This window comes from Microtus pennsylvanicus, chromosome 11 (assembly GCF_037038515.1).
Source record: "Microtus pennsylvanicus isolate mMicPen1 chromosome 11, mMicPen1.hap1, whole genome shotgun sequence".
Taxonomy (NCBI): domain Eukaryota; kingdom Metazoa; phylum Chordata; class Mammalia; order Rodentia; family Cricetidae; genus Microtus; species Microtus pennsylvanicus.
In genome coordinates, this window is record NC_134589.1 from 19355963 (window position 1) to 19375982 (window position 20020).

The 20020-nt window shown below is 48.9% G+C and overlaps 2 protein-coding genes across 6 annotated transcripts in view; one reads left to right on the plus strand and one right to left on the minus strand.

Moving 5' to 3' along the window:
- The first annotated feature begins 13790 nt into the window (after positions 1-13790).
- Higd1b (HIG1 hypoxia inducible domain family member 1B) lies at positions 13791-16196 on the plus strand. Of its 4 annotated transcripts, none has more exons than XM_075942176.1 (4): positions 13791-13900; positions 14599-14742; positions 15434-15568; positions 16067-16196. In XM_075942176.1, exons 2-4 carry the CDS (start codon positions 14643-14645, stop codon positions 16126-16128), a joined length of 297 nt encoding a protein of 98 aa, XP_075798291.1. In that variant the 5' UTR covers positions 13791-13900; positions 14599-14642; the 3' UTR covers positions 16129-16196. The 4 variants fall into 4 exon arrangements, with proteins under 4 accessions (XP_075798291.1, XP_075798293.1, XP_075798292.1 ...); XM_075942178.1 differs by lacking the exon at positions 13791-13900 and adding an exon at positions 14072-14127; XM_075942177.1 differs by lacking the exon at positions 13791-13900 and adding an exon at positions 14140-14506.
- A 426-nt stretch (positions 16197-16622) lies between these two features.
- The window catches only part of Eftud2 (elongation factor Tu GTP binding domain containing 2), a 41813-nt gene continuing 38415 nt past the window's right edge, over positions 16623-20020 (minus strand). For both annotated transcript variants that reach the window (XM_075990574.1, XM_075990575.1), the window contains exons 21-28: positions 19660-19746; positions 19361-19487; positions 19127-19214; positions 18435-18553; positions 18187-18281; positions 17574-17727; positions 17338-17445; positions 16623-17061 (exon numbers count right to left, since the gene is read on the minus strand). In XM_075990574.1, the coding sequence (XP_075846689.1) occupies positions 16966-17061; positions 17338-17445; positions 17574-17727; positions 18187-18281; positions 18435-18553; positions 19127-19214; positions 19361-19487; positions 19660-19746 (874 nt within the window). In that variant the 3' untranslated portion in view covers positions 16623-16965. The remainder of the gene's footprint in view (positions 17062-17337; positions 17446-17573; positions 17728-18186; positions 18282-18434; positions 18554-19126; positions 19215-19360; positions 19488-19659; positions 19747-20020) is intronic.

Sequence of the window (20020 nt, forward strand, 5' to 3'; positions counted from 1 at the left end):
CCCCGGGGTCACCACACCAGTGCTTTGATCCCCTGTTTTCCTTTGTTAGTTTCTGAGACAGGGTCTCTCTATGTAGTTTTAGTTGTTCTGAAGCTTACTATGTAGACCAGGCTCATCTTTAAATCACAGAGATCCTCCAACCTCTGCCAAATTAAAGGTAAGGGCCACCCTGCCAAGCTCTGAGCCTCTATTTTTATGTGGTAACTACTAATCCACCTCGGGTTTGTTGAGAGCCAACACTGTCCCACTCAGCTGCTTTGAGTCTTTTTAATTCCTTAACTCGCTTGGCCTCAGTATCAAAGTTCTCCCCAGTCGGGCTTTGCCATCGTGGTACCTCTCTAGTGATATATGGCAAGGGGCAAATGTGAAAGTGCTTTTAAATACATGGAAAGAAAGCCACAGCCTGGACACACATGTAAATTGGTACAAATCACTCTGGAGAGCACATATCCACTACGGTGTCAACATAGGAACTCACTAGAACTTTAGAGATCCCGTGGGACTTCTACAGAAACGCTTATAGATGATCACCAAAATCCTCGTGACAGGGTGTTCATAGAAGCACTATTCACAATGGCCAGAAAACAAAAAATAGAAAACCACTCGAAATGCCCATCAACCACAGAATAAACGCTACTATAATCATACATTGGTACAATGTACATCCACGAGAATAAACACTGGCTTATACAAGCTCATTCAAAGTTTCCATTTATATATAGTTTAAAACCGGCAAAAGGAATTGCTGCTAAGGGAGAAACAAGCTTACCTGGTGTGCAGGACAGTCCTGGAAAGGAACACGATGGGACTCTGGGGGGCTAGGTCTGGTTTTGACCTGGATGCTGAGTACACGGGTGTGATTAGTTGGTATGTTGAGCTGTAGATGGGTTTTCTTTTTCTTCCTTTCTTGGTGGTGACACTCAAACTCAGGGGCTCCTGCGTGCCAGGCAGCTCTCTACCACAGAACTATACCCCAGACTCTGAGCTGTATGTGTGTGTGTGTGTGTGTGTGTGTAGTGTTCGCTCGTGTGTGGGGCTAAACGTCAATGTCAGATGTCTTCACTCCTCTCTGCTTTATTTTTTTTTGTTGTTTGGTTTTTTGAGACAGGGTTTCTCTGTGGCTTTGGAGTCTGTCCTGGAACTAGCTCTGTAGACCAGGTGGGTTTGGCTGGGGCATGGCTATCAGTCAAGGATCCCTATAGAAGCTGCCCTGGAACACAATAAAGGGGGCATTCTTGGTTCAAGGATGATCCGTGTCCTCGCGCGCGCGCGTGTGTGTGTGTGTGTGTGTGTGTGTGTGTGTGTGTGTTTAAATCTCCAGCCCCTTTTCCCGCTCGTGAACCATCCCATAGTGCAGGCTACGTTATGCTACAGGTGTAATATTGTAGTACACAGAGTAGTTTAAACGGTACACTGTATAATTTTAATAGTATGCTACTTCACTGTGGACTGGAGAGATGGCTCAGTGGTTAAGAGCACTGGATGCTGTTCCAGAGGACCCGGGTTAGATTCTCAATGCCCCCACAGCCTCTCACAACCACCTGTAAACTCCAGTTCCATGAGGTCTGAAGCCTCTGCCTCCTGTGTGCTGAGATTAAAGGTGTGTGGCCACGTCACCCATCTGCAATGTTTGTAAAGACATGGTGGCCGATAAACTGCTCATCCTGGATGGATATAGTGTCAAATATATCAGATATGGTTCCCTGGACAAGCAGTGGTTACTGAGCATTCACTGAGCTACAACCCCATCAATATAACTAATAAATCTTACATCCTACTCCAAAAGGTTGAGTGCCTGGATTATACATTTTACATAATTAAAGATAGAGAATTATATACATGGAGAATCAAATACCCACTAGGATCATCCTCCTATAAATTGATGGCTAAGTCTGCCAGGGAAGCCATCCTTTATCTTTGTCTATTTCTTATGGAAACTGGGGTCAGTTCTTTCTACACTGTTTCCTCGGTGTCAATCATCATCTCTCTTTAGATGTGTGCTGCTGAGTTCTCTTTAGTCCACTTGGCACAGCTAGGGTCCTCTGGGAACAGGGAACCTTAACTGAGACATGCCTTTGTAAGACTGGTCTGTAGGTGAGTTTGTGGGGCATTTGTCTTGATTAATCATTGATGTGGGAGGTTGCAGCCTGTTGTGGAATAATATCAGAAGGGGAAAAGAGCTCCTGGAACTAGAGTTAGGATGGTTGCAAACCACCACGTGGGTGCTGGGAACCGAACCCTGGTCCTCTGCAAGAGCAGCGAGTGCTTCTAGCTGCGGAGTTATCTCTCCAGCCCCTCCTCTGTGGTTCTTGATTCAAACTCCCACCTTGAGTTCCTGTCCTGACTTCCCTTCTTTATGGATTGCCAGCTATAAGATAACAGTGCTAAAGACTGAGCCTGGAGCCCTGCACAAGGTAGGCAAGCAGCATCCCAGGTCTACAGCACTTGTTTTTAATGCTGATCTTTATTCTTTTTTCATTATTACATTTATTTATTTGTTGTGTATCCATGCCTGTGGTTTTCCTTTTTTAATTATATTTTTATGTGCATTGGTGTTTTGCCTGCATGTATGTCTGTGTGAGGGTGTTGCATCCCCTGGAACTGGAGTTATAGACAGTCTTAAGCTGCCATATGGGTGCTGGGAATTGATCCCGGGTCCTCAGGAAGAGCAGTCAGTGCTCTTAACTGCTGACCCTGTCCATGTCTGTATTTACATACTCATGAATGTGAAGGCCAGAGGACTGCTTCAGGGAGTTGGTTCTCCTCTTTCCAAGTGGTTTCTGAGGATCGAAGTCAGGCAATCAGGCCCCCCAGCAAGCACCTTTACCAGAGAACCCTCTTACTGCCCCCACCCCGGTATGTTTTGTTTTGTTGTTTTGTTTAAACAGGGTTTCATGTATGGAAGATTAGCCTTGACCTCACCATGTAGCCAAGGATAACCTTGAATTCTGGTCCTCCTGCCTCCAACTCAGGTTTATGGCTGGGCATCAAACCAAGGCTTATGCATTCGAGACGAATGGTCTCCTAACTCATCTACATCCCCAGTCCAGCCCTTGGGTTTTGCGAAAGGGCCTCACTATGTAGCTCAGGCTAGCCTTGAAATTGTAATCCTCCTGCCTCAGCCTCCTAAATACTGGAATTTCAGGAGTACCATGTCCAACTCAGAGCAACCTTGTAAAGACAGTGAAAATGAGACTCAAGTCAGGTAGCTTGTTTTACAGTAGATAGTTTTATAAACCAGACTTATGACCTAAAATAAGGCTCCTGTCTTGTAGTCAGAACTCAGACTGGCCTTAAACTCACAGAGATCCACCTGCCTCTGCCTCCTGAGGGATTAAAGACATGGGACACTACCACCTGGCTTCTTTTTCTTCCCACTCTGCAGTCATCTTGCTGACTGTAACATGTTTAATGCCACTGCAGTTGGGGAAGCTAGGCTAGCAGCTCTGTTCCCAGGCATCCCCCAAAGTCTGAAGAGATGGATCAGCAGTTAAAAACACTTACAAAAGATCTGGGCTTGGTTCCCAGTACCCATGTGGCAGCTCACAACTATCTGTAAGGGATCCAGCTCCCTCTTCTGGCCTCCTTCACACCGGACACGTGAGGTGCACATACATACATGACATACATGAAGGCCAAGTACTCATACACATAAACAAAATTTTAAAATAAACCCTGGACACTCAGTGGCTTTAAAAATATTAAACTATGCTGGGCATGGTGGGGCGTGCCTTTAATTCCAGCCTTCAGGAGGCAGAAGCAGGTGGATCTCTGAGTTTGAAGCCAGCCTGGTCCAGCCTTGTCTACAGAATGAGTTCCAGGAGAACTAGGGCTACATAGGGAAACCCTGTCTCTAAAAAACCAACAAAATAACAATAACAATAATAATAAAATATAAAGAGAAGGGCTGGGAAGATGGTTCGGTGGTTAAGGGCACTGGCTTCTCTTCCTAAGGACCTGGGTTCAGTTCCCAGCACCCACATGGCAGCTCACACCTGTCTGTAACTCCAATTCCATGACTTCTGACACCCTCACACAGACATACATGCAGGCAAAACATTAATGAGCATAAAATAAAAATAAATGTAAAAAAATATAAAGAGAGGCTAAAACTGGGCATGGTGGCAGATACCTTTAATCCCAGCACTAGGAAGGCAGAGGCAGGTGGATCTCTGTGAGTTCAAGGTCAGCCTGGTGTACTGAGAGAGTTCCAGGACAGCCCGGGACGTTACACAGAGAAAACACGGGTTAAAAAAAAAAAACAAACAAACAATGCAGGCAAAACAAAGCAACAACAACAACAATAGCAAAACACCAGGTTTCAAGCGGGAAGCAGGTCTGGCTTCCAGGCTTTGGCGAGCGGCTGGGGCCCTGTGCTGTGAGAACTGCCGTACAGTATATTCACATGGGGCTCAGGCAGGAAAAGATCAAAACCCAGTTTGAGAGTCACCCTGGGGCTCTGTGGTCTGGGAACCACAGTAAGGTCAGCTTGAAGGCTGCATTGTGTCACCGTTTCCATGACATACTTTCCAGGGTCCCCACTTGGCTGGTGAACTCCGAGCAGATTCCTCTGCCTTGTGGGGGGGGGTAGGTGGCGCAGGGGCCTGGAGAGGTGGCAGGCCAAGAGCACTCACTGGCGGCAGTGAATGGCTGAGCCCTGCCTGGCGCAGCCCAAGTAGGAAGGTGGACTGCTTAGGATTCCTCTGTTCCCTGGGAGATGGGTATTAGGGGCACAAAGCTCCCTCCCTCTCTGCTAATCCGGGCAGTTTCGGTTGATCTACAGGGTATATTGTACTGTTTCTTCCTGTCTTTGCCTACCAAGGTGTTAGCTGACTCCGATCTTGGTTGTGGGAAACCTTTTGAGTAAGTAACACAAGCCATATAATATAGCAGGAAGGGTAAACTGACTCCCGCCAGCTGTGTCCCAGGGTCCTGTTTGTAGTTTCTGGTATTGATGTTGGATTTTAAATGGAGACCCGTTTCCTTGAGGGAGTAAGGGCTAGATGCAATATAGGCAGATGCTCTGCTGGGTAGGACCTAACGACAGCTGTCCTGGTGCCACAGGCCAGACAGATTCTGGCCCAGGCCTATCCTGACCTTGGGTAAAGTCCCTGAATGCCCAGAAGGCCTGGGTCCAGTAGTCGACCCTGTTAGCTGTCTGCACTCTTGCTTCCAGTCCCCTGGCCTTTGCTTTTTAAAAATAGATTCTCGGGGATGGAGAAATGGCTCAACACTTGAGAGCACTGGTTGCTTTTCTACTTATCTCAGATTGAGTCCCAGCTATTGTGTGATGTTTTATTCTTTTGCCTTTTTTTAGGGGGCCCACCACCCAGCTCCCATATAAATCACACACAGAGGACTTATTCTTAGTTGTGAATGCCTGGCCTTAGCTTGGCTTGTTTCTTCCCAGCTTTTCTTAACTTATATCCTCCCAACTACCTTTGGCTCTGGGCTTTTATCTTTCTCTATTTCTGTATAGCTTTTCTCCGTGGCTTGCTGTGTAGCTGGGTGGCTGACCCCTGATATCCTCCTATCCTTGTTCTCTCTTGCTCCTCTTCTCTTGGGGTCTCCCTCTATTTATTCTCTCTGCCTGCTAGCCCCACCTATCCTTGCTCTGGCCTCACTATTGGCTGTTCATTATTATTATGGTTATTAGGACCAACAGGTGTTTCAGACAGGCAAAAAAAATCACAGCTTGACAGTTAATCAAATGCAGCGTAAACAGAAATCACACACCTGAAAATAATATTCCCCAACACCCATCACCCACTTGGTGCCTCACAACTGTCTATAACCCTAGTTCCAGGGGGTCCAATGCTCTCTTCTGGCCTCTGTGGTATCGGGCAGATACTAAGTACACATGACATAATACAAGCCAAACACTCATACATATAATAAAACATTTTTAAAATGTTTGTTTATTATGTATACAGTATTCTGCCTGCATGTCTGCCTTCATGCCAGAAGAGGGCACCAGATCTCATTACAGATGGTTGTGAGCCACCATGTGGGTACTGGGAATTGAACTCAAGACCCAAGGAAGAGCAGTCAGTGCTCTAAACCTCTGAGTCATCTCTTCAGCCCCATAAGACAATTTTCAAAATTTGTTCTTAATTGCCGAGCCATCTTTCTTGCACCTAATAATATAAAAAATATTTTTCATAAAAAAATAAGCTCTCAATCAGGCGGTGGTGGCGCACGCCTTTAATCCCAGCACTTGGTGGGCAGAGGCAGGTGGATCTCTGTGAGTTTGAGGCCAGCCTGGTCTACAGAGCTCATTCCAGGACAGGCTCCAAAGCTACACAAAGAAATCCTGTCTTGGAAGGAAAAAAAGTCCTCAGGGACTGTGAAGATAGCACATCAGTTGAAAGCACTTACTGCTCTTACAGAGGACCCTAGTTTGGTTCCCAACACCCACATGGCAGCTCACTATAGTTCCGGGAGAGATCCCATGTCTTCTTCTGGCCTCCAAGGGCACCAGGCATGCACTTGGTACACACGCATGCAATCACTCACTCATACACATAAAATTCAAACAAACAAACAAAAAGAAGTTCACGTGTAGCACACTCAGCCTCGTGCTCACCTTGCAGCCACGGAGACCCTGACTTTGATTCTCCTCCCCCCACCTCATAAACGCTGGGCTTCCAGGTAAGTGCCAACCAGAAACCTCTCTTTTCCTCCTCCTGCGGGGATTGAAGAACCCAGGAGCAGATACATGTTAGGGTTAGGCAAACTCTTCACCCTTGAGCTGCATCCCCAGCTGTGTGTGTGTGTGTGTGTGTGTGTGTGTGTGTGTGTGTGTGTGTGTGTGTGTGTGAGAGAGAGAGAGAGAGAGAGAGAGAGAGAGAGAGAGAGAGAGAGAGAGAGAGAATACTCAGCTGTCTGCCCTCCCTATCCATCTTGTTTGAGGCAGGGTCTCTCTTGTCTGCTGCTGTGTTGTGTACTCCTACCTGGCTTTCGGGTTTCCAGGGAAATCCTGTCTCATGACTCCATAGGAGTGTGGAAATTGCAGAATTGTGCTGCGGGGTTATAGGGATCCAGGCTCAGTTTATCAGACTTGTATAGGAAGGAATTTTAGCTGCTGAGTCATCTTCCTTCTTCCTGTCTCTATCTTTCTATCTTTATTTCCCTCCCTCCCTCCTTTCCTTCCTTTCGAGACAGGGTTTCTCTGTGTAGTCCTGGTGGTCCTGGAACTCACTCTGTAAACCAGGCTGGCCTCAAACTCACAGAAATCCTCCTACCTCTACCTCCTGAGTGCTGGGATTAAAGTCGTGTGTCACAACTACCTGTTTTTTTTTACACTTAGAAATAAAAATTTATTTAAAAAAGCAAAGATTCATTTGTATTTTATGTGACCAAGTGTTTTGCCTGCATATATGCCTGTCAAGTCACAAACACGCATTGCCTGAGGAGGCCAAAAGAGGGCATCGGATCTCTTGGAGGTAGAGTGCCCATTTGTGAGCCATCAAGTGGATGCTACTAATTCAACCCAGGTCCTGTGGAAGAGCAGCCAGGGCTCCTAACCACTAGGCCATCTCTCCAGCCTGTTCCTTATTTTTTTAAAGCAGTTGTGATTCATACCTACTAGAGCAGTATGAAGGATTAAATATAATATGTTAGGTGCCCAAAGTTTTTAGGCTTTTGAAGATTTTAGGTATCATCCCGCCTACAGGGTATTTTAGAGGAAGCTGCGTGATAGTCTGAGAATTCTAAACACCCAGCACAAAGACTTTAGCAAAAGATTTCAATTTCTGCTGCACCCATTTCCTGTCTGAGTTGGAAGTCTCTTCCAGGATGTTCTACAGGCCAGAACTGTTCCTTCCCAAGCAGGAGGAGTCAGTCTCCAGCCACCGTTATCCACGCCCTGCATCTCACCATGTTGCCGAGCCTGGGTTTGAACTCCTGGGCTCAAATCCTCTGTCTCTGCTCCTGAGTTAGGACTACAGGCACACACCACCCTGCCCAGCTCTACTCATGACCCCTTAAAACAAAATCTGTTTGAAATGTGAACAGTCTCCTCTGGAATATATCAAAGGCACTTTCCTGGCTCCATGCCTGTGGCTCTTGGGGATGTCCTTGGATGGCTGCTACAAGGTCCACCGCCCGGCCCTTATACCAGTTTCTAAAAGGAGATGGGGTATTGCAGTTTTCCAGGGCCAGCCATGTCCCAGGGGCAACCTGCACCTCCACGCTTCATCTGGAGACTTCAATGGCCTGCCTTTCTGTTTGTTATTCTTTGTCTTTTCTTCTTCTCCTTCCTTTAAAAAAATTTTTTTTTTAAGGCCTGGTCTTACTCTGTTACCCTGAGCTGACCTAGAACTTGGTTTGTTTTTTGTTTTGTTTTATTTTGTTTTATTATTTAGAGACAGGGTCTCATATATGGACCAGGCTGGTCTCCGACTCACAGAGATCCTCCTGCCTCTGCCTCCCAAGTGCTGGGATTCAGGGTGTGAGCCACCACCGCCAGTCCTTTTCTCTGCTTTTTGCTTCTCAGATCCCAGGTACTTCCCTTTGACCTAACTGCTTGTTTTTTTTCTCCTAAGACACCCTCTCTGTCTTATTCTGTTCTTTCACATTCTGTCTCCTGTTCCTCATCTAGTTCATTCCCATCTTCCCCTCACTCACAACTCTCCTTAGCTCAAAGCAGAAGTCACACGTCGCTCTCTTGCCCTCTGTGGCCACTCAGCTCCCTTGGGCTATATATAGCACAGCTGTGCCTTAGATTGTGTTCTGAGAGTTTCAAGACATCGTTCCCTTCCCCCAACCCATTCCATTGCAACACGACAGGGACAACCCTAGAGAGCTTCCAGTTAGGGAGCGAGTGGTCACGCAACTGTGTGTGTGTGTGTGTGTGTGTGTGTGTGTGTGTGTGTGTGTGTGTGTGTTGGGAATCTCAGATCCCACGGGGCAACCTTCCTGTCTTTTGTCAGGGACTTTTCAGTCTGGGCCCCATTTCCTGCCACTTGTTCATTCTGGAGGAAGAGGAGCAGACAGGGCCCTGCGGAGTGTTAACCTCTGGATGGAGGCTAATTCCACAGAGGTGGGTGGAGACTCAGAGACCTAGAGGCTTGACATGATCCACGTAGTGTATGGGCAGCCAACGCTGGCCTATAGATGCTGGCCTGTGACTCGGTCCATCTATTTGTATTTAATTTCGGCCCCTCCAAGCCGGATTTTATTAATGTGACCTGATTTGGAAGAAAAAGAAGGTTCAGCAAGCAAATTACTAACATAGAAGTGCTTACATGGAAACAATTATTTAACACTTGGCATCTTAACAAAAATGATGCTGTCATAATTCTATCTTATCTGTTTACTAAAACAGGACGCTATGGAAACTCGTTACTTGAAGTTTTACTGTATGTCCTCAGGTCCTCTCCCCGTTTAGTGCTGGGCACTAAACCCAAAGCCCAGATGCTACTCAGGTCGGTTCAACAATGCTCCACAGCCCTCCTCACACAGCTTTGAAATAAAAAGACAACTTTATTTCTTCTATCTCAAGACTTGACCTGCAGTATAGACTTCTAAGTTAGTCCTGGGAAGTGAAATTTGATTTGAGGGATAGTTAGAAGTTTTGTTTTCTCCGTTGAGTATTTTAACTGTATAAGTCATTCAATAGAACCTTCTCTCTCTCTCTCTCTCTCTCTCTCTCTCTCTCTCTCTCTCTCTCTCTCTCTCTCTTTCTCTTTTTTCTTCAAGACAGAGTCTCTCTGTTTAGCTCTGGCTGTCCTGGAACTCATTCTGTAGATCAGGCTGACCACAAACTCAAAGATCTGCCTGCCTCTGCCTCCCAAATGCTGGGATTAAAGGTGTAAGCCAGCATGACTGGTTTGGAGCCTCAGTTTTTTATCTGTGTAATGTGAATAATAATAGTCTATGTCCCAGAGATTTTTGGGTAACAGTCTGGCTCCTGAAGCCAATTGTTCTGCTATGACTATTTCCTTTTTTTTTCTCTCTCTCTCTTTTTTTTTTTTTTTTTTTTTTTTGTGGCTGGAGAGACAGCCATGGGTGCTGGGAACCGAACTCTTATATTTTTGGTTGTGAGCCTAGCCTTTAACGGCTGAGCCATCTCTCCAGCCTCTGCTATGACTATTAAAGAAATGACTAACAGCTAGGCATGGTGGCGCATGCCTTTAATACCAGCCCTGGAGAGGCAGAGGCAGGCAAATCTGGGATTTGAGGCCAGCCTGCTCTAACAGCAAGTTCCAGGCCAGTAAAACCCCATCTAACAAAAGAGGACTAGACAAAAGATGAGAGGAAATTTACTCACTGTGGTCATGCTGAGAAAAGGGAATGTAGGGGTCCAGTGACCCCTAGAGCCATCTATCTCTGTGCACTGGAGTGAAGCTTCAGTTTAGATGCATGGGAAGAAGTCTGCATCACTGAGTGGTCCTGGTGAAGGTGTGGTGTCATTCACCTGTCCTTGTTTAGTTTAGGTCTGCCTTGAGAGGTGGCCAGATACGTTGTCAGAACCGGATAAAATCTCTTCCACAAGTAAGATCCTCTTCTGGCTGGAACCAGGGCTTTAGACTTTCCCTTCCTCCACTGTGGGACTCCTGAGAAATCTTCATTCTGTGGAATCCATTGTTTTGATAGTTCAATAGCAGAGGGAGCAGCACTTCTGTTTGTGCATGTGTGTGGTGCACACTCACAACTGTGTGCGTGTGTGTGCTAGAATGTGTCTGGTGCACACTCACAACTGTGTGCGTGTGTGTGCTAGAATGTGTCTGGTGCACACAACTGTGTGCGTGTGTGCTAGAATGTGTCTGGTACACACAACTGTGCGTGTGTGCTAGAATGTGTGTGGTGCACACTCACAACTGTGTGCGTGTGTGCTAGAATGTGCCTGGTGCACACTCACAACTGTGCGTGTGTGCTAGAATGTGCCTGGTGCACACTCACAACTGTGCGTGTGTGCTAGAATGTGTGTGGTGCACACTCACAACTGTGTGTGTGTGTGCTAGAATGTGTGTGGTGCATACTCAAAACTGTGTGTGCGTGTGTACTAGAATGTGTGTGGTGCATACTCACTACCGTGTGTGTGCTGGAATGTGTGTGGTACACCTGTGTGCATGTGTGTTAGAATGTGTGTGGTACACACATGCTGCTATGTGCATGCATGTGTTAGGATGTGAGTGCACACTTATAACTCTGTGCATATATGTAGGAATGTGTGTGGTGCACATATGCCACTATGTTCATGTGCATGTGTTAGAATGTGTGTGGGTGCACAATGCCACTGTGTGCATGTGTGTTAGAATGTGTGTGGTACACACACATGCCACTGTGTATATGTGTGTGTTAGAATGTGTGTACTGCATTCACAACTATGTGAATGTGTTTGGATGCACACATGCCACTGTGCACAGGTGTATGCAGAGGTCAGAGGTTGATGTCAGCATCTCATTAGCTGGCTTTCTAGTTCACACTTTAATCCTAGCACCTAGAAGACAGAGAGAGGTCTCCGAGTTCAAGGCCAACCTGATCTACAAGACAAATTCCAGGCCAGCCTGGGCTACATATTGAGATCCTGTCTCAAAACCCAAAAATGCCATTCAAGATATGATCCAGTGAGTAAAAGCGCTTGCACCAAGCCTGGCAGAGTGTGATCCTCAGATCTATGTATGGAAGGAAAACATCAACTCTCTGACCACCACATATGTGCTGTGGCATGTACATGCCCACATACATGCGTCATATTCATTCACATAGTAGTAATATTTTTTTAAGGTTTCAGCAGAGTGTTACATGCCTTTAATTCCAGCCTGGTGGACACAGCAAATTCCAGGCTAGCCAGGGAATCAGAGTGAGACCGTTGTGTGTGTGCGTGTGTGTGTGTGCGCAAGTGCACATGCATGCACACGCACATGAATGGGTGTGTGCTAGTGGCATCGGATCTCCTGGAGTTGGAGTTTTCAGGCAGTCTTCAGCATCCAGACCTGGCTGCTGGGTTTCAAACTCAAAATCTTGAACTTTCCAGCCCAATAGTAATTTATTTTTAGGTATATGTGAGGGGCTACATGTATGTCTGTGCACCACATATAAGCCTTGTACCCGTGGAGGCCAGAAGGGACAGGGGGCTGTACAGGCAGTTGTGAGCTGCCATGAGGGTTTTCTGCAAGAGCAAGCTCTCTTGCCCAGTGAGCCATGTCTCTAGCCCTTTGTCCGTCCTTTTTAAAAATGATTTTAATTTGATCACGATCCCTGTCTTGTCTCCTCCAGGTATTTCTACGTGCCTTTCTGTCTGTAATTTACATGAGGAGAGAGTAGACCGTGCATCTCCTACGAACTCGGGCCAGCGTGAGGACGTGGAGAGGCAGCATAAGAGTGTGTGTGAACGACCGAGAGGAGCGTTCTCATGGACACTGGGGATATGCGAAGGCCCTGGGGATTTGCTGTGACCTTGAGCCTATTCACAGAGCAGTGAGTGCTAGGGAAAGAAAGAGGGACATCAGCTGCTGGACACACTGCCAGTGCTGAAAGAGGCTCCTCTGGGGAACACACACAAACATGCACGCACACAGAGGCCGTGAGGCATGGAGGGAGCGGGACCCTCCACAGTGCGTCCTGATCTGTCCCCACTGGTTCAGCAACAGCTGCTTCTTCTTAGTCAGGGATGCCAGGATGGACAAGAGAGAAAGGGTTTCAGATTAGCTGGCCTCCCTGGAGGCAGTCAGCCATGGGACAGACCAAGGTACCACGACTTATTAGCTGTGTATCTTTGGACAAGTAATCTGATTTCTCGGAAGGCAACACAAACACCTGGCATAGACAGTCACACTCGTGTCATGTCAAGGGACTGCCATGCAAGTGAGCACCATTCCAGCTGGTTCACACTCCTGAGACAAGTCCTTGATTCTGGCTGGGTGTGGTGGCACACACGTCTCTGATCCCAGCATTTGGGAGGCAGCGGCAGATGAATCTCTGTGAGTTGAAGGCCAGCCTGGTCTACATTATAAGTTCCAAGCCAGTCAAGGCTATATCGTGAGACCCTGTCTTGGACAACAAAAAGACTCCTTGCTTCCCCAGCCCCTCACAACTGGAGCTGAACCTAGGGCCTCCCACTTGCTAAACAAGTGTTTACCACTAAAGCTGTGCTTTAAGTCCTTAACTCTCTTGTTTGTTTTTTCAAGACAGGGATTCTCCAGGAGCCTGTCCTGGAACTCGCTCAGTAACCAGGATGGCCTTGAACTCAGGATCAGCTTGCCTCTCCCTTGGCCTCCTAAGTAATAGGATTAAACCTGGGTACCACCACTGCGGGCAGTTTATTTTTTCAAGGCAGGGTCTAGTGCCCTGGCTGGCCTGGAACTCACAGCAGCTCACCTGCTTCTACCTCCTGAGAGCTGGTGTTAAGGTATGCATCCACACACCTATTTCTTTTCTTGAGACAGGTTGAGTCAGTTGTCCAGGCTAGACATGAACTCACTCTGTACCCCAGGCTGGCTTTGAGTGTGCAATCCTCTTTCCTCAGTCTCCTAACTAGCTGGGGCTTTAGGCTTGGTCCAAAAGGAGACCAAAGCCAAGACCAGAAAAATCCTACAACTGAAGTATATACTTCACATTGCTTGAAAGAGTATCTTAAACAGTTCACCCTCGGCAGGACCCAGGGTGCTGTCCGTCACTGTTTCTCTAGTCACCCGTGTGCACAAACAGGCTCACGTTAGCTAAGGTCTCTCCTCCACCAGGTCTAACCTCACTTTGCTGTGTCTGGAGCTCGGCCGGCCGATGGGGCGTGGGGAGGAAGACTGATGCTCTGTTCTCTCTCCTCCCCCCTTTGCTTCCCTGACCCCATAGTGAAAAATCTGGCATCGGGTGTTGGCTGATTGAAGGCAGCAGATACTGAGCGCTGGTCCGTTTGTTTGTCCATGCTCCATTTTCTTGCCATCTATCTCTTACGGTAAGCACGGGGATGCTGGAGACTCGGGCTACCAACAAGAAGAGCTGGCTCAGGTAGTCTGTCTTGTAGCTGGACTCAGAGGGCATCCTATTGGCTGAATCCCTCCTCTGAGGGCTGGGACTTAGCGATGATCAGAGCAGGCCTTTTTAGGGGTTCACAGGGATTAGAATGAAAGGAGTGGGTTGGTGAGCAGCTTGAGGACCAGAATTTGTTCCTTTAGTCTTGAGGTACAAACTATATCAATGTCTCATCACTGACATCTGCTCCAGGCACTTAGTTAACTGGCGTTGCATCTGTCTGGAGCAGCTCTGGCTCCCTAGAGTCGGATCTTGCTCTGTAGCTCCCTTAGGAGCAACTGTCAACAGATCCAAGTCCAAGAGGGCCCCAAGATTCAAAGACGGCTCCACTCTACTCTGGGTTTTCCCAGCTGTTTTTCTTGGTCAGAGGATCACACCCATAGGGATGCAGATAGGGAGCAGGAAGCAAGAGAACAGTAAAGTCAGATGAGCCGGAAAGGAGGCAGATGCTAAGGACATGAGGAAAGTAGCCGCCAGCGGCCCAAACACCTGAGAGAGAACACCCGAGGGGGCAGCTTCTCAAGTGCAGGTTGTGCTGGGCTGGGCATGGTAAGGTCCTTGCAGGTAATCCTCCTTCCCCTGGAGACCAGGATCAGTATCCTCGTTGTGGACTTCTTCTAGGGCTGGGCAGAAGCCTAGGCTCACTACCATCTGGACCTGGGATCATGTCTGCTAACAAGGGCTGGTGGGTGCCGCCTGAGGGTGAGGACAACCTGTCTGGGAAGTTCCTAAGGAAGACCAGGGAGTCTCCACTGGTGCCTATAGGTGAGTTGGGGAAGAAGAGGGTTGGGGTGGATGCCTCCTCTCTGGGACTTTGTGATTCTTGGTCTTTTTAAAGAATGAGGGCATGGTTAGAGAACACAAGTGGTCCACCCAGTGCACAAGGAACAAATTTTTCTTTTTGTTTTTCGAGATAGGTTTTTGAACCTGTCCTGGAACTCACTCTGAAGACCAGGCTGGCCTCGAACTCACAGAGATCCACCTGCCTCTGCCTCCCGAGTGCTGGGATTAAGGCGTGTGCCACCACTGCCTGGCAAGGAACAAACTCTTACAAAACTGGGAGTCTGGATGGGCGGGGGTGGCAGCTGACCACCGAATGCTATGTACACCAGGACACAGGGTGCTAACAGCAGCCTCAGGATGGGGTCTATCATAGCCTGGGATTGTCCCAAGATTTCCCTTCTAGAACATGAAAACCTGCACCAAGAGTTGGGATCCAGGAGTGGGTGGAGAAGCTCAGGTGGGGGTGTAGTCATGACAACAAACCTCCTGTGCATGGGGGAGGGGCATCATGAGGATCACAGGCACTTTAAAAATGCCATTCAGAGGAAACTCAAGATTCCAAATTTCAGTGCATCAAAGAATCTTAGTACCCCAGTGCCCAACCTGCAAGCCCGGAGGGGAGTTAAGGGACCCTGAACTTGGACACAACCTACTGTCTGTTCTCCACCCACAGGTGTAGGAGGCTGCCTGGTGGTAGCCGCATACAGGATTTACCGGCTGAAGGCTCGAGGTCCCACCAAGTTGTCCATACATCTGATTCACACCCGAGTGGCAGCACAGGCATGTGCTGTGGGTGCGATCATGCTCGGTAAGCAGCATGTGGGGGTCAGAGGGAGAAGGGGGCAAAATAGATTGTCCTCAGTTAAGTGGGTCAAAGTTCAAGTCCTTGGTGCTCACACTAGAATCCACATCAATTCCCTGATGAATCCCTATGCTGAGGCCTTTCAGAGGGTCCCCACTGGTGACTGCTGCTGGGTAACGGGACAGTATGACGGCAGTCTGCTTCATGAATTTTCCCCAGAGGAGAAAACAGGAAGAAGCAACAGTTACTTGTGAGCTGTGACTGTGGGCTAGTCCCTTTCACTGGGCCTCAGTTTCCCCAGGCGTAAGAACCACCTTTGGCCTGTCCACTCAGCAGACCGCTCTGTGCAGAACAGACATCACAGTTGCTCTCCCAGAGTGCCTGAATGTCTGGGACAGAAAGATGAGCAGGGAGAGCAGCAGAGCCACTGGGACCCCTTGAAGGATGGGGGAAAGTATTTAGGGGTCAGACACCAAAGGGCACCTTCCTCCCTTTTTCATGCAGGTGCTGTGTACACAATGTACAGAGATTACATCAAGAGGGCGTCAGAGGCTCCTGAGAAGTAGGGCTCCTGACATGCCTGGACGGCCCAGTTCCCAGCTGTCTCTGTATGTGCCCAATAAAGCCATGTTGAAGAGAGTTAAAAGTCTTACTCCTAAGTAGAGTGGAGCAAGGGAACTGGGGGGGCTGGAGGAGGGTGGGTGCAGTACAATGGGTGGGAACCGAAGGGCTCTGACCCCAACTACGGGAGAAAGACTCAAGGTGCAGCAGTCTCCAAGGAGGACCAGCAACTCCTGCCCACCTCATGTCTGGCCAGAAGCAGCCTGGAATGGGAAAGTGGGGGCTGGGAAGGGGCGCCAAGACTCATGGGAACACTGAATCAGACACAGGCATTCCTTCCACCATGGCCAGCCCCCTAGGGACCCAGTCAGGAAGGCAGCTGCAGCTGGGACCAGAGGCAAATACCTCATGGGAAATCACGTACCCAGAATCTAAGTGCTCAGATTAGACAGGCAGAGGGTGGGGTGAGGGTGAACAAAAGCAGCAACCAAGGCAGAGGTCAGAATGTTCTGTTCATTTACAAACCACGGCTAAGGTTGAACTTGTAAGAAATAAAATTCCATGTAAATCCTGAAGACAGGCCCCTTGGGGTTAAACACTGTCATCCTGTTCTCGTTCTTCTTCCCTGGGCCCAAGCGCCTCTCTGTTCCCTGGGAATGGAGCCAGAGGCCACAGAAGGATGCCCCGTCCTCACTGGGACACTGGCGCAGAGGTTTCTGGGTTATTCAGAGGGGCCTCTAGCAGTTCCCAGATGCTCATGGCATGAAGGCCCAGATCCATAGGTCTCAGCTTGAGTCCAGAGCTGCAGGCACTGTGGGGAGCAGGAGCTGCCGGTCTGGCACTCACATGGGATAATTGAGCACAACGTCCTGTTTGGCAAGCTCCAGCAACATAGGATCATCGAAGAACTTGCTGATGCTCACATCTTCACTCAGGCCCTGTGGAGAACGGAGCCAGACACTAGGGTGAGCTCCACAGGAGGGGTACTAGTACGGGGCTGAGGGGGAGGAAGGCTGGTCTAGACTGAGGAGTTGCTCCTTTAAGGTTCTGTTACAGCTCCCGTTCCCCTTGGGCCCTGCTCTGCTGACCTGAGGAACGTAGACACTGATCTACCACACAGCAGTACACTGCCCTCCAGGAGGAAGACCGGCCACACACAACTCCTGTGGAGCCCGGGGGCAGAGGGATATGGCAATGGATTAAAGAACACACACCTTCCTACGCCGGGTTTTGATCATGAACTCCCGGGCCAGGTGAGGAGCTGGCTGTGGCTCCAATGGGCGGATGACAATGCTCTTGTCCAGAGGATCACCAGGTACAATCTGGAGCACAAAGAGATTCCAGGGAGTTGAGGTAGCTACCCAGAAGATTCAGGCTGTGGAACAGAAGGGGAACTGGCCAGGAGGGCAGTCTGCTGAACCGGGAGGCCAAGCTGGCCAGATTTCCTCACCTGCCAATGGTGGAAGACGGACAGGGAAAAGGCCTGGCCTTGGGTGTGAGTGCGGAGATCAGTCTCAAAGCCAAAAGAGTCGATGGCTGGGATGAAAGCTTTGATGGTGTAGAGAGGGGAGCCTGGAATGGGCGCATCCTGGGTCACGTGCCCCCTGAGAGAGAAAGACAAAGGTCAAGGCCTTAGTTGCACACAGTCCCCAAGGCCTAGGGCAATGGGTCTGTGGCCCTTCTCTGTATCCTAGTCCAGAACCAAAGAAAGACCCAATGGAATATTCTCTGCAGAGGGAATGGGCTTGGGGCTCTTAGCAGCAGTCACAGGAGGAGGCAAGAGCAGGGACACTGAAGAGATGGGACCTACAGACCACCCCATCATGGCTTCACTTTGGCACTTCTTCCAGGAGCTGGGGTGGGGCAGGGTGGGAGAAATCCCAGCTGTGCCTGTTGTAAAGCTAGGGGCTGCCTCGGTTCTTCTCTACCTCCTGGTGGAAAACAAGTTGGGTGGGCTTCTGGAGTGAAAAGTGGGGAAAGTGATGGCTGGGGCCACCTCTTGCTTCCCCTCCCTCAGCAATCAAGGGGTTTCTTGCTCTCAAGCCTAACAACAGGCTGCTCACCTGCGCCTGGCCAGGACTGTGTAAACAGCAGACACACAGTCTGCAGGGGCCTGGACCTCTACAAAGTAGTAAGGCTCCATCAGACGAGGAGTGGCCTGCAACAGACCAAGACAGGACTCAGCCTGAGGAAGACTGAGTGAGGACAGAGGGAGGGTCTCTGGATCTTCTCAGTTCTTCTGTGGTTTTACCTGGTCTTCCACTTAATCTTCTGTCCAGGGAAGCCGACAGTTCCCGACAGGTCCACTTACCATGAGGAAGGCAGAGTAAACCACCCTCCTAGCTGTGGGGATGATCTGGCCTCCACCGCGATGGAGGGGTTCCTGGGCAACCACTGCATCCAGAATCTTAAACTTGACATTTCGAATCACTGAAACAGAGATGGGAGCGCTGGGGCTAGTCACAGGGGCATGGCAGAACAGCAAGATAACTTGCTACAAGGAGACCCAAGGATATGATACAAACATCACAGGCCAGTAGCAAACAGTTGAACATGGACTTAACATTTGATTCAGAATGGACTACCCAGGACCAATACAATTTCTAGAATGTAGTCTGTGTCCAGAACCAGCACATAGACTAAGGAAGTGACATTCTAGAAATTGAATTGGCCCTAGGTAGTCCAGTCTGCATCAATAAACCACTCCCGCCTGAAAACCCTCGTGTTGTCTCTCTTCAGCACACCAAAGAGAGGTTCTACTGAGGAATGAAGAGCAAATGCCAGTCTAGAGACGCTTTCATGTAGGGTTGGACCGAGTGATGGCACTGAGATAGGAAGGGAGCAGGAAGGAGGCTGGACCAAGACTTGGGATAGCCCAGTGTATCCCAAGTTGCTTCTCCTGCTGGGTTCCAAAGATGGGAAACCCAACCCTAAGTCATCACCTTATGTGGCTAGGTGCAAGTGTCCTGGGGACTGGGGTCAGGAGGCGGCTAGTGGACTTACACTCATCACAGAGAGGTCCCTCCCGGGTTCCCCACTGGAAACCTTGAACAATGCTGTCCTTCACTGAGCCAAGAAGTGCCTTGTCTACCTGCACAGAAATATGAGGCCTCCTTAGCAGCACACTGGTAACAGCCACCAGGTTAGAAGGAAGAGAAAAGCAGGGCTGTGAGAAGGCCCTCTTTCAACAGGGAGGCAAACACTGCCACGGGCTCCCATCCTGTCAGTCTGCTCTACCTCAGAGGGCAATGTGTCGTCCACTAGGATGTTCGGTCCTGTAGCGTCAGGACCAAAGGCCCAGATGGAACGGGCAGCCAGCAGATCCCAGTCATACTTTGTCTGGAAGAACTCGCCCAGCTTCTTTCTGGAAGAAAGAGGACAAAGTAGCTCCTGGGGCCACAGATCCTTCCTTTCTGGAAGACAGTAACCCACTCTGCCCACGTCATATCCAGGACAACAGCAAAGAAGGATGGCTGGCGTCAAGGGACCAGGCAAAGAGGCTGAAGTGGGAGCCCTGGAGGTGGAACCTGCCTAACCTGTTCCAGGTGATCTGGACCACTTCGTTCTCGATGTCCTCAGCCAGGCCCTTCTCAAGAGGCTCGGCAATCATGGTGATCTTGTTCCTGGTCAGAAAGGACAGGAGCAGTCAGAAGGGTCGAAGGATGAGCAGGGGCGACAACACAGACCTCTGAGACAGTAACAGACATGGAAGACTTAGAAGCAGGGGGCAGCAAAGGGTACCCTATCTTTTTTGTTTTCTGTTTATTATTTTTTAAATGTGTATGAGTTATTTTACTTGCATTTATGCACATGGACCACATGTGTGCAGTGTTCAGAGGAGCCAGACAAGGTGTTAGATACCCTGGACTGGGAGTAACCATGTATGTGCTAAATAAA